Here is a 13085-nt window from a genome sequence, read left to right on the forward strand (position 1 = left end):
GGCAGAGGGCAGTGAACTGGCATGCAAGGTGTACAGGCTCACAAGGCTCAATGATTCAGGAGGGGGAGGGATGGTGGCACTAGGTAAAATCTGTCTCAGCCATCCCTGCCCCAGTTCACTCACCTCTGAAATCAGGTAGGATACGAAGGACGGTTGCTTAGGGTATGTAGCTGCCCCTCTGGCTCCAAGAACTGATCCCCTGTGGCTCCCTGGACCATCTGAAAGCTGATGGGGGGAGAAGAGGAGAAGCTGATTGTGCTGCAGGGGGAGCCACAGTATGATTGGTTTTAACAGTAAGGCAGTACAGCCAGCCCTCCTGCTCATCAAGAGCCCGGACCACCCTGTTGAACTGATGGTCCTGGGCCCAATACAGCTGGGCCAGCTGTACCCCTTATTAGCAACCCTGCCATTACCACAATTAGTCATTATCATGCAGCTTTCCTTTTATTGTAACAAATGATATATAACATCACTGCTTACTTTGCATCTCTCTCCAAAACATCTGAGTCAGAAAAAGAAGTTAGAACCCTTTTACAATAATCAGTTTTTGAATCACTTTTGATGCCTTCACATTGACTTATAATGCAAAGTGCTTTTGAAATACCGCACCAAAGATGCAGCATGCAGGCCTATTCAAAGGGCAGTGCGCCTCTTGTTTTAAGAGATCTATAGGATTTAAAGGGATACATTTTTCTTTCTCTTTTTAAACCCCAAAAGTGCTTCAAAAACTGATCAGAGGGAAAGGGCCCTTAATGCATCTGCCAGGTACTAAGATCACAGGAAAAACACAGGGAACACATAGTTTTATTAAGTCCAGAAGCTGTCAGGATCTCTGGGTCCAGCTCTGATTGAGGTCTGAATAAGGGAGTCTCTCCACACAAGGCCACCACCCCAATATATGTTGTATTGTCCTTGGGGCAAATCACTTCCTTCACTCTCCTCCTTCTCATAACCGAATGGGGTCACAGGAAGTGCACTGAACGATGTTGAAGACTGGTGGCATGTAGTGGGCAAAGGAAGAGTAGTGCTGGAGACAGCTCCTGATTGAAGGGGAGTATGGCCACACAATCTAGGATTTTTATCCTTCAAAAATGATAAACTGCAAATTTTTTAAAAATTAAGAAATTAGAGTCCTACTTTGTTCATGTTCTTCAGTTTTGTTTGTTACTTTCTTACTGCTCACACCTGCATGCACAGTGAAATGGTTAGTGTTGTCTTATATTAATGTGGAGGATTTATTTATGAATGTATTTTCCCTCAGAAACTAGTCCAACAGTTCTTTTCCAGAGAGATGCATTTATTCGAATAAAGATATTTGCAACAGGTGACAGAAATCCAAATGAATACTTGTACAACGAACAAACAACAGCCCTCAGAGTCCCATTTAAGATACTTCATATCAAACATGGAGATACTACACTGTCCAGCATGCCTTTTGGGCTTGGACAGCTGCAGTCTAATCAAAGTTGTCCAGATATTTCCTAAACTACATTCTTTTACTATTAATTAGATATACAAGTTACCCTTTGAAGAATGCTGTTTACCATACTTAATACCCCTTTTCATGTTATTAGATAGTAGATGCTGGCCAAGTCCTCTCAGGTCTGACTGAGCAATCTGCATTTTATCACCCTTGCAAGTTTGCAAATTACCTCCTTTGAAATGTAACATGTTGGCCCCCAAGTGCCAAGGTGATGTTGCATAAACTTAACATAGCAAACAGTCCTTGGCTATCCTTTTGTTGTGTAAAATACATCTAGCCCAGTCATATTCTGGCCTGGTCAATAACGTGAGAATACACACATACACATATATATATTTACAATATCCTACAATTAGGGATTCACAGGACCCCTAAAATCCAGTTGTACATGGAGAAAGCAACCAATAATCTGCCCACGTAATGGACATGCAGTTGATATGTAACCCTTCCACCTTTACTATTGTTGGCAACCTCTTCTAGACAATAGAGGTACTGACATCAATTGACAGCCCATGGATGCCTAAGGCTGGCCATACATTATTCAATTTATTTGTACAATTTTCCAAAACCATATAATATGAGGTCAAACCTAAACACTTTCAGTTTGTGTGCAATTAGACAGGCCCTTGCACTACATAGCTGAAGACAAATCTAAAGGAAATTGAACAAGAAAATTGTATAATTGTGAGGGACCGCCGAGCGGCACCACTAGCACTGCACTTGTCAGGCGTGCCCAGAGCGCGGAGTTTAAGCCCCAGGGTACTTGTTCACCAGGGCCCCTGATGGTGGGGATGGACTTGTAGTACCCCGGGAGCAGGTCGCCACTACTGAGCACACCTGTCAGTGGTAGGGCTGTTCGCCAGGGGCTCCAACCAGGTAGAGCCAGAAAGTGAGGAGGTCGGGTGACCCCGATGGGATGGATGGCTGAGCAAGTGCGAAGTCAGACAGGCCGAGTTGGTAACGTAGAGGACGGTAAGGTACAAGGGAGCAGGCAGAGAATCGTCGGGTCACACGCCAGGTCAGCAACAGTAGGTCAGATCTAATGAGGGGCATCCAGGGAGAGAGGTCAGGCAAAGCAAGGGTCTGGGCAGGAGAAATCAGCAGGTCAAGAACAATCCGGGTCAAATAACTTACAAGGCACAGGTTCAGAATCACAGGAAGCAGGTAAGACCAGAAGGCAACGAAATGACAGCTCAGGGACATTCAAATATCCCGCCCTGCGCTGCCACCGGTGCCCAGCGGGCGGCCGCGGCTTCTACTGCGCATGCGCGAACTCGAACGCCGCGGCCGGCCCGGAGCTAGTGCCCGTGTCCCTGCACAGGGCGGAGCAGTGCGCCTGCGCCGGGACCATCGCGGCAGGGATCGAGGGGATCCATGACATTGCCCCCCCCCCTACGGGCAACCTCCGGATGCCCACCCGATCTCTCCACCACGGGTGATCACAAAGAAACCTCCGGACAAGTCTAGGTGCATGGACATTATGGGCTGGTTCCCACGAATTGTCCTCAGGGCCGTAGCCCTTCCACTTGATGAGAAATTGGGTCTGGCCCCCCCTTCGTCGGCACTTCAGGATTGTCTCCACCTCGAATTCTTCTTCCTCTTCGACTGTTACGGCCTCCGGGGGCCTGGATTGCCGTTCCGGGAAGGCATCAGGGACTACCGGCTTCAACAGGGACACGTGGAAGACAGGGTGGATCTTGAGTGTCTCAGGGAGAACAAGTTCATAGGCCACTTCATTGACCATCCGTTTGATGCAAAAAGGGCCTATAAATTTAGGTCCCAACTTTTTTGACGGGCAGAGCATCTTCAAGTTCGATGTAGCCAGCCAAACCTTCTCTCCGGGCCGCAACACCAGATCCCCTCTTCGCTTCCTATTAAAAGCCCTCTTGTAGTCTTCTTGGGCTTGACGGATGGCTTCCTGTAGTTTTTTATTGTTTGAAGCGAAAAAGGTTAGTGCATCCTGTGTCGCTGGAATTGGGCATTCCGGGACTAAATCCGGGAGGAAGACAGGGTGAAACCCATAGTTGGAGAAGAACGGGGACTGCCCTGTTGCTGAATGGCAAGCGTTGTTGTACGCGAATTCCACCAAAGGGATAAGTGGCACCCAGTCATCCTGAGAGAATGATGTGTAGCATCGCAAGTATTGCTCTAGGGTCTGATTGGTCCTTTCGGTCTGACCATTGGTCTGAGGGTGAAATGCCGAGGAAAGGGATAGCTTGATATCCAGGGCTTTGCACAATGCCCTCCAAAATCTCGAGGTAAACTGCACCCCTCAGTCCGAGACGATGTCTTCGGGGACCCCATGCAGTCTAACAACCTCTCGAATAAAAGCTTGCGCCGTCTCGGCTGCTGATGGAGTCTTCCGTAAAGGAATGAAATGGGCCATCTTGGATAAACGGTCCACGACCACGAGAATTGCTGTGTGGTCCAGTGAAGGTGGAAGCTCGACTATGAAGTCCATAGAGATTTTCTGCCAGGGCCGTTCAGGGATGGGTAATGGACGTAGCAGGCCCCACGCCTTATTTCTTGAAGGCTTGTTCCGCTGGCAGATGGCACAGGAGCCCACGTAACTTTTACAATCCTTGGCCATGTCCGGCCACCAGAAGGAACGTCGGAGAAGTTCCAGGGTCTTGACCGGGCCAAAATGTCCTGCCATCGGGTGGTCATGGCAATGTCCCAAGACTAGGGTTCGGGCTTCCTCCGGCACCACAATCCGGTCCTCCCTCCATAGGAGTCCCCCCTTGTTCTGGAGGGGCGCCCCATCGGAGGTAGACATTGCTGTGGACGCTCTCATTATCTCGGAGCGAAGGTTCGTCTGGAGGGCCAAGAAGTTTCCCACAGGCAGAATAGTGTCAGGTACTTGGATCTCCTTGGCGTCCTCGTACATACGTGACAACGCGTCTGGCTTCGTGTTTTTTGATCCCGGCCTGTATGTGATGTGGAACTGGAACCTCGAGAAAAACAATGCCCATCTTGCTTGTCGTGGGCGCAAACGTTTGGCCGTCCTCAGATATTCCAGGTTCTTGTGGTCTGTGAATATCAGGATGGGGTGTGAGGCACCTTCCAGCAGGTACCTCCATTCTTCTAATGCGGTCTTGATAGCCAGTAGTTCTCGATCCCCAATGTCGTAGTTCTTCTCCGCAGGGGTAAGTTTCCGTGAGAAGAATGCTACTGGGTGAAGTAATTCCTTGGCGCCCTTTCGCTGGGAAAGGATGGAGCCAACCGCGTTTTCTGACGCATCTACTTCTAAGATGTAGGGCAGGGAGGCGTCGGGATGACCCAGAATGGGTGCCGAGGTAAATAACTTCTTTAGTGCTTCAAAAGCTTCCTGTGCCTCTGGCGTCCATCTGAATCACGTCCCAAGCTTGGTTAACTGCGTGATGGGGGAGACTAGACCCGAGAAGTTCTTGATGAACTTCCGGTAGAAGTTTGCGAACCCGATAAAACGTTGGACGCTTTTCCTGTCCGTGGGTTCAGGCCAATCTAGGATCGCAGAGACCTTCTGAGGGTCCATTGCGACCCCCGTGGTGGAGATAATCAGACCCAGAAATGTAACGCTAGCCTGTTCAAAGCAACATTTCTCTGCTTTAGCGTACAACCCATGCTGCCGCAACCGCCCCAATACCTTTGTTACATGTACCCTGTGCTCCCCCAGGGAGGATGAGAAAATCAAAATGTCGTCTAAGTAGACGATGACAAAGATATCCAGAAAGTCCCTAAAGATGTCGTTTACAAAGTGCTGGAAGGTGGCCGGCGCATTGCACAACCCGAAAGGCATGACCAGGTATTCGAAATGGCCGAAACGGGTGCGGAAGGCCGTTTTCCACTCATCCCCCTCCCTTATGCGAACCAAGTTGTAGGCTCCCCTTAAGTCCAGCTTGGTAAATACTACTGCAGCTTTTAAGCTCTGGAATAATTCTGGTACCAGTGGTAAATGGGTAACGATTTTTGATTGTGACCCTATTCAGCTCCCGATAGTCAATACATGGCCTCAAAGTCTTGTCTTTCTTTTCTACAAAGAAGATCCCTGCACCTGCTGGGGAAGTGGAGGGACGGATGAATCCCTTCCGGAGGCTGTCCTCAATATAATCCTTCAGGGACCCTAATTCTAGCTCAGAAAGGGGAAAAATTCGCCCGAAGGGAATTTCAGAACCGGGTAACAGATCAATAGGAAAGTCATATGGGCGGTGGGGGGGTAGAGTATCTGCTCCCCGTTCACTGAACACATCAAGAAACTTATGATAGGCTGCAGGAATCACTTGTTTTAGGCTGGCATCCCCTTCAGAGCACAGGAGGACCTGGGGGACCTCCGGGCCCGAAGTTCGGCACAGTTCCCGACAGTATGGGGAAGGGAACGAGACAACCCCAGTTTCCCAGTCAATTTGGGGGTTATGGGCCCGCAACCATGGGAGCCCCAGAATGACTGGGAAAAGGGGTGATGCAATAGCATCCAGGCGGAGGAGTTCCCGGTGCTGACCGGCAATGGAAGTCACAATGGAAGGGGTCTCCTGGTTAACCACCCCTGACTTTATCCGGGAACCATCAGCCAAAAAGATGTGAAACCCCTTCTCCTTTGGACGGAGGGGGATACCCTGCCGGTGAGCAAAATTGATATCCACAAAACAGCTGCATGCCCCCAAATCAACTATGGCCGTCACCTCCACGGTCCTTTCTGAAAGCTGAAAGGAGAGGGGGACAACTAAGTATTGGGACGGATTCATATTGCCAATAGATAAAGAAGATGAGGTGAACTTAGTTTCTGCGGGCAGGAATGTACCATGTGACCAACTTCACCGCAGTAGAGACACAGGTTCTGGGAGCGTCTGCGCTGGCGTTCATCTGGCGGTAGTTTAGGCCGTGCCAGGCCTAGCTGCATGGGTTCGGGAGCATCTTCAGATGGCAGGTACTGGATGTTTGGCCTAGTATGTTGACTGGATCCTTGGAATGACCCCCAGGTATTTCCGCGACCCTGACCAGACCTCTCCAATCTGCGCTCCCGTAGCCTACGGTCAATTTTAATGGTGAGTGCAATCAAGTCCTCTAAAGTCTCGGGCACCTCCACCCAGGCGAGCTCGTCTTTCAGAGCCTCAGATAGGCCCATACGGAACTGGTGCAAAAGCGCAAACTCGTTCCAGCGAGTGTCTCCCATCCAGCGCCTAAAGTCAGAGGCGTATTCCTCAGCCGCTCGCCGACCTTGTCGGAGTGCATATAATGTGGCCTCGGCCGAGGCCGCCCGTTGTGGGTCATCGTATAAGATGGCCATAGCGTTAAAGAACTTGTCAACCGTAACCAGATGGGGGTCATTATTTCCCCTTAGTCGGTGGACCCAGTCTTGGGGTTCACCCTGCAACAGGGAGATAACAAATCCCACTTTCACCGATTCTGTCAAAAAAGTCCGTGGTTGCAGTTCAAAATAGAGCAGGCAGGAGTCACGGAATGACCGAAAGCATGTGCGATCCCCGTGGAAGCGCTCGGGTAAGGGTACTCGGGGTTCCGCCATAGGGAGTGATGCGGAAGGCCCAGGAGCCGGCTCGTGGGCTGCTGCGACCGGAGGTGCAGGAGCCGGGTTCTGTGAAACAGGAGCAGATATGGTGCAGGCCTGAAACCGATTCTCAATCTGCAAACATCTGTCCTGTAACGTGTTTACTGCTTGCGTCAGGGTAGCCAAGTGCCTGCAAACCTCCTCCTTCGAGGAGGGTCCTCCTCGAGGCTCAGTCATGGCCTTATGGTACTGTGAGGGACCGCCGAGCGGCACCACTAGCACTCCACTGGTCAGGCGTGCCCAGAGCGCGGAGTCTAAGCCCCAGGATACTTGTTCACCAGGGCACCTGATGGTGGGGATGGACTTGTAGTACCCCGGGACCAGGTCGCCACTACTGAGCACACCTGTCAGTGGTAGGGGTGTTCGCCAGGGGCTCCAACCAGGGAGAGCCAGATGTGAGGAGGTCGGGTGACCCCGATGGGATGGATGGATGGCTGAGCAAGTGCGAAGTCAGACAGGCCGAGTTGGTAACGTAGAGGACGGTAAGGTACAAGGGAGCAGGCAGAGAATCGTCGGGTCACACGCCAGGTCAGCAACAGTAGGTCAGATCTAATGAGGGGCATCCAGGGAGAGAGGTCAGGCAAAGCAAGGGTCTGGGCAGGAGAAATCAGCAGGTCAAGAACAATCCGGGTCAAATAACTTACAAGGCACAGGTTCAGAATCACAGGAAGCAGGTAAGACCAGAAGGCAACGAAATGACAGCTCAGGGACATTCAAATATCCCGCCCTGCGCTGCCACCGGTGCCCAGCGGGCGGCCGCGGCTTCTACTGCACATGCGCGAAATCGAACGCCGCGGCCGGCCCGGACCTAGTGCCCGTGTCCCTGCACAGGGCGGAGCAGTGCGCCTGCGCCGGGACCATCGCGGCAGGGATCGAGGGGATCCCTGACAATAATATATGGCCAGATTAAGCACAATATTGAACATGCAGGAGACATTCACACCAGTGGCCTGCTGGAGATAATTTTTTAGGGTTCTGGCAGTGCTCATCCTGTTCCTCCTTGCACAAAGAAGCAGATACCGGTCCTGCTGATGGGTTAAGGACCTTCTACAACCCTGTCCAGCTCTCCTAGAGTGCCTGACTCCTGGAATCTCCTCCAAGCTCTTGAGACTCTGCTGTTAGACACAGCAAACCTTCTGGCAATGGCATGTATTGATGTGCCATCCTGGAGAAGGACTGCCTGTGCAACCTCTGTAGGGTCCAGGTATCACCTCATGCTACCAGTAGTGTCACTGACCATAGCCAAATAGAAAACTAGTGAAAAAACAGTCAGAAAAGATGAGTAGGGTAAAAATGTCAGTGGCTTTCACCTGTAAAACCATTCCTGTTTTGGGGGTCGTCTCATTGTTGCTCATCTAGTGCACCTGTTGTTAATTTCATTAACACCAAAGCAGCTGAAACTGACTTACAACCCCCTCTGCTACTTAACTGACCAGATCAATATCCCAGGAGTGTCACTGACTTGATGCTATACTCTGATTAAAAAGTGTTCCTTTAATTTTTTGAGCAGTGTATATTGTTTTAAACATTACTTAGTGCTGTATGTTATTGTGTTCCTTTCCCGGTGGATACGTTATCATCCTGGAAGAAGGGAATCCAGCCCCAACCATGAATAAGAGTTTGACAAAATTCAGTTTTGAAAAATTCTTGTCTGAGTTAAATGGTTTCTGTCTCATAAGTGATTTTGTCTGGGACACAAACACAATTGGCCTTTCCATGGTGAATGAAGTCCTGTGGGCTGAAAGTGTACAACATGAAGCGTACCACAGTATGTGTGATGACTTCTATCAACTCTACTATATATTTATAAAATTAAAATTAAAATACTTTTTCACCTCCCAGGGCCCCAGGGCTGCTGTTAGAAATCACGGGACATCTCCTCAAAAATATACTAAAATCATTATTAGTGGACACAAACACAACATTACTTATGAAATTCCTGCTAAATATAAAAGATAAAACTGTATTGAAGTAAAAACAAAAGCTCTGTGTATAATTGAGATCTTGGGGTTCATTCACATGGGCGCTGTAGCCTGTCCAGTGTGAATCAATTGTTTGTGTGGCTAGAGCTGTGTGCAGGCAGCCTATGTTATGGGTACGGACACAACCTCAGGCATAGCTCCCAACTTTCCCTGATTTCGAGGGACTGTCCCTGATTTCGAATGTAGCACTACCCCCATGAGCATTGCTTGAGTAATAGGTTTGGGATCCCTGGCAATCTGAACCCCCTGATGGAGTCCACCCTCTGCTGACACCAATGTACTCTGCTAACCCAGATAATTCACACCTGCAAAATGGACTCACACACAGAGTAGTATAAACCAATGTGACGTTTATATTGAATTGCAGGGTAACTGAGTCAAGAATAACAGAATAGCATTTGACTTGATAATAACTCTGGTCAAGGTCAGCAACTATGACCCAATGTATATCAACATACACAATAATTAACAGTATTTACCCTCTAGGGGACCACCCATAGTACATATACTGCAGCAACGTGGCCCCTGTGCGCAGGATCAAGTTTATAAATGTCATCCTGTTTACTTGGTAGCGGGCGCGCGGGCGCACGACCGTCCTACCCACGGTACGGATCATAGCCGCGGGTGTCAATCACCAGGTCCTGGCTGGTGATTACTCGCCGGAGCCCGACGATTGCCGGCAAACACTGACAGGAAGCACAGCTGCATTATTATCAGTGGAGCTCTCCTCCCTGTCAGTTTTCAGCACACTGTTTTGGATTGCTGAGTTCAGCTTTCTGGAACAGTGTGTGACAGTGAAGTACACCCTCCCAGTCCCTAGTAAAACACTCCCCTCACACAGTTAACCCTTTGATTGCCTTTTTATGTTAACCCCTTCCTCCCCAGTGCCATTAGTACAGTGTCACTGCTTTTTTTTTGCACTGATCACTGTATTGGTGTCACTAGGGATGTCAGTGACCCCAAGTCAGTTCCCCCCCAGTGTCAGAATGTCCGTGCTGTGTTCTGCATGAGTTCTACCTATACATCCAGAACTTTCCTAGATTGCTTGAATACAGAGGAAGCCAGAGGCAGAACTAGCGGCACTTGAACACGTTGAGCAGGCATTACTAAACAATTGCAGCTCTCTCTTAAGCAGGAAGCCTAAGTAAATTCTCCTAACAGTTCTCCTATCAAGCAGGGGAACCAACTGTACTCTTCTTATCCTAGCACCTATCTAGGAGGGTGCTACATACTATTTAAATGTCATTTTTCTTGGAGTTAGGCTTTAGTTATAAAGATTTTGAACTATAGACTGTAGATGTGATGTGTACATAGATGTGCAAAGGTTCTGGCAAAAGTTCTTGAAACCTTCTGCAATTCCCAGATTTCTGTATCAACCTTCTGGAAAAACTACCTGACACCGTCAATAAAGACAAGAGAAAAGAGCTCCTCTCTGAAATAGATGGAATGGAAGAGGATATCATGATATATGAGCCGTGTAAGTGTTTTCTTTTAATATATATGTTTACAGCTGCACAATCTGCACAAATGATACATCTGTTAGGACATATAAGTTTGTGGGGGACATTCACATGAATTCAAAATACTTGTAATGACACCATTCTGGTAGTAGTTTCCTTAAGAACTACCTGCGCCTAGCTCAGACAAGCATTTGCACCAGTGATTGTAACATTATCCACACGTGTTCCAAATTCTCCCAGCTCCAACTACCACCATATATACTGCGAGCAGGCAGCACACCCAGGCCTCGTTCTGCTGGGTAACTTGATTGACAGCTGTACTTGGAAGTGAAGTGGGAGCCGTGGCCCTGCTGTTAATAGAAATTGCATTGTTTACTTTGTTAATGTAAGTACATTTTTAACCACTAGGGTAGCGCCCGCAGTACATATACTACTACAAGGCGGCCCCTGTGCGCAGGATCATGTATATAAACGTGATCTTACATTTTGGGGTAGGGGTTGCATGCGACCACCCCACTCGCTCACCGATCGCGGCCATGGGTGTCAATCATCGGGTCCTGGTCGGTGATTAGCCGCAGAGCCCAACAATTGCCGGCAAACACTGACGGGGAGGAAGGCTGCATTGTTTCTAATGGAGTTCTCCTCCCTGTCAGTTTTCAGCACTCTGTTTCGGATTGCTATGCACAGCCTTCTAGATCAGTGTGTAACAGTGAAGTACACACACCCCGCCCCCTAGTAAAACACTCCCTTCACACAGTTAACCCTTTGATTGCCTCCAAATGTTAACCCTTTCCTCCCCAGTGCCATTAGTACAGTGTCAATGGTTTTTTTTTTTTGCACTGATCACTGTATTGGTGTCACTGGGGACCCCAGGTGACCCCAAGTCAGTACCCCCCAATGTCAGAATGTCCACCACAGTCCTGCCATAAGTCACTGATGACCGCCATAAGTTGCTGATCACCACTATTAGTATGAAAAAATTTTTAAAATCCAGTATCTATACCGCCATTTGTGCACGCTATAACTTTCACGTAAACCAATTATTTTACACGGGTTGGGATTTTTTTTAGCAAAGACATGTCGCAGAATACAATTTGGACTAAATTTATGACGAAATTTGATTTTTACATTTTTTTTGCTGGACCTGCTTTATAGCAAAAAGTTTTCTCCCCCAACAAGTGCAGTGTCAGTAGGTCTCTGTCACTTGATACAATGCACACAAAACCGCAGTGTTGGCAGAATCAGGCCTGATATCTGTTAGCACTTGCTGGTAAATTTTTAGGACTCTCATATGCAGCAGAGTGCCAATACTAGTGTCACGCTACCTTTTGGTGAACTGGCGTGCAGTAGTGGTCTAGTACATCCTGGTCTTTCACATACCTCTTAGAGTGTAAGCTCCCAGGATCAGGCCCTCCTATCCCTCTTGTATTGAACTGTATTGTAGCTGTAATGTCTCCCATTATATTGTAAAGCGCTGAGCAAACTGTTGGCACTATATAAATCCTGTATTATAATAATAATAATACCAGCACTGCAATATGACTTGGTGACGTGGCGAGTCCCATAAGTGCAGTACAAGCTGGTGCGGTGGCGAGCACAAGTATTGTCCTGCGACCACCAACAATTTGCACACAGGCCCGTAGAGCCCCTAGTATCCTTCCGGATGTGCTTGCAAATCCCAATTGGCAGCCCACAAATTCTGCAGCACCCGTACTTCCCCCCCCCCCCATTTTGGAATTCAGGTGGAAACAGCAAATTTAACTACTCCCCTTGATTTTTGGAGCGGTTTTTCACGGAATATCTGTATGCATTGATTGTGGATCAAAGCAATTTATATGCAGAACAATTTATTGCCGCCCACCCAAATTCAAACCTTGCCAGATCATTCGCATGGAAACACATTACGGTTTCCAAATTTACTTTTTTTTTTTTTTTTTTTGGCCTAACCCTCAACGCATGACTAAAAGAAATGAATTGTGGTTGTATTGTACAGCGCCCGATTCATCATATGCCCGTGTTCTCTGCTGCCATGGCCAGGCATAGAAATGAGTATAATGTGTTTTATGCATTTCAATGGCAATACACTCTGTCCTCCTCGGGGTGACCCTGAATTTTACCGGCTCCTCAAAATTCAGCCCCTCGCAAATCACCTTAACCAAAAATTTGCAGATGTCTATACTCCCCAGCAAACAAATCTGCATTGATGAGTCCCTCATTAATTTTTCTGGCCTCCTTGCATTCAAACAATTTCTCCCCAGCAAGCGTGCCAGATATGGGGTCAAGATGTAGAAGACCTGTGAGAGGGCAACAGGCTATACATATACGTTTTAGGTTTACGAGGGAAAAGATAGTCATGTGGAGCCCCTGGATGCCCAGACTACATGGGGAGCAGTGACAAGATAGTTTGGGACTTGGTGTCATCATTTCTCCATATGGGGTACCACTTATATGTGGACAATTTTTATTTAAGCGTGCCACTATTTAGACATTTATTCAATCTTGGAACTGGTACAGGTGGCACCCTGTGACCTAATGTGTGCCCACCATTAGAAGTGGGTGAATGCAGCACGGTATATTCTAATGGTGGGAATACCACACACTTTTTCTGGCAGAGATTT

The 13085-nt window shown here is 48.3% G+C and overlaps 1 protein-coding gene across 2 annotated transcripts in view; it reads left to right on the forward strand.

Annotated features, from left to right (window-relative positions):
* LOC149452041 (uncharacterized) overlaps nt 1-13085 on the forward strand; it is an 860283-nt gene that overhangs the window by 678954 nt on the left and 168244 nt on the right. For both annotated transcript variants that reach the window (XM_089689852.1, XM_089689853.1), the window contains one exon: nt 10371-10484. In XM_089689852.1, coding sequence (XP_089545978.1) covers nt 10371-10484 — 114 coding nt within the window. The remainder of the gene's footprint in view (nt 1-10370; nt 10485-13085) is intronic.

This window comes from Staurois parvus, unplaced genomic scaffold, assembly GCF_062004578.1.
Source record: "Staurois parvus isolate SC_StPar_1 unplaced genomic scaffold, SC_StPar_1.0 ptg000500l, whole genome shotgun sequence".
NCBI classification, from domain to species: domain Eukaryota; kingdom Metazoa; phylum Chordata; class Amphibia; order Anura; family Ranidae; genus Staurois; species Staurois parvus.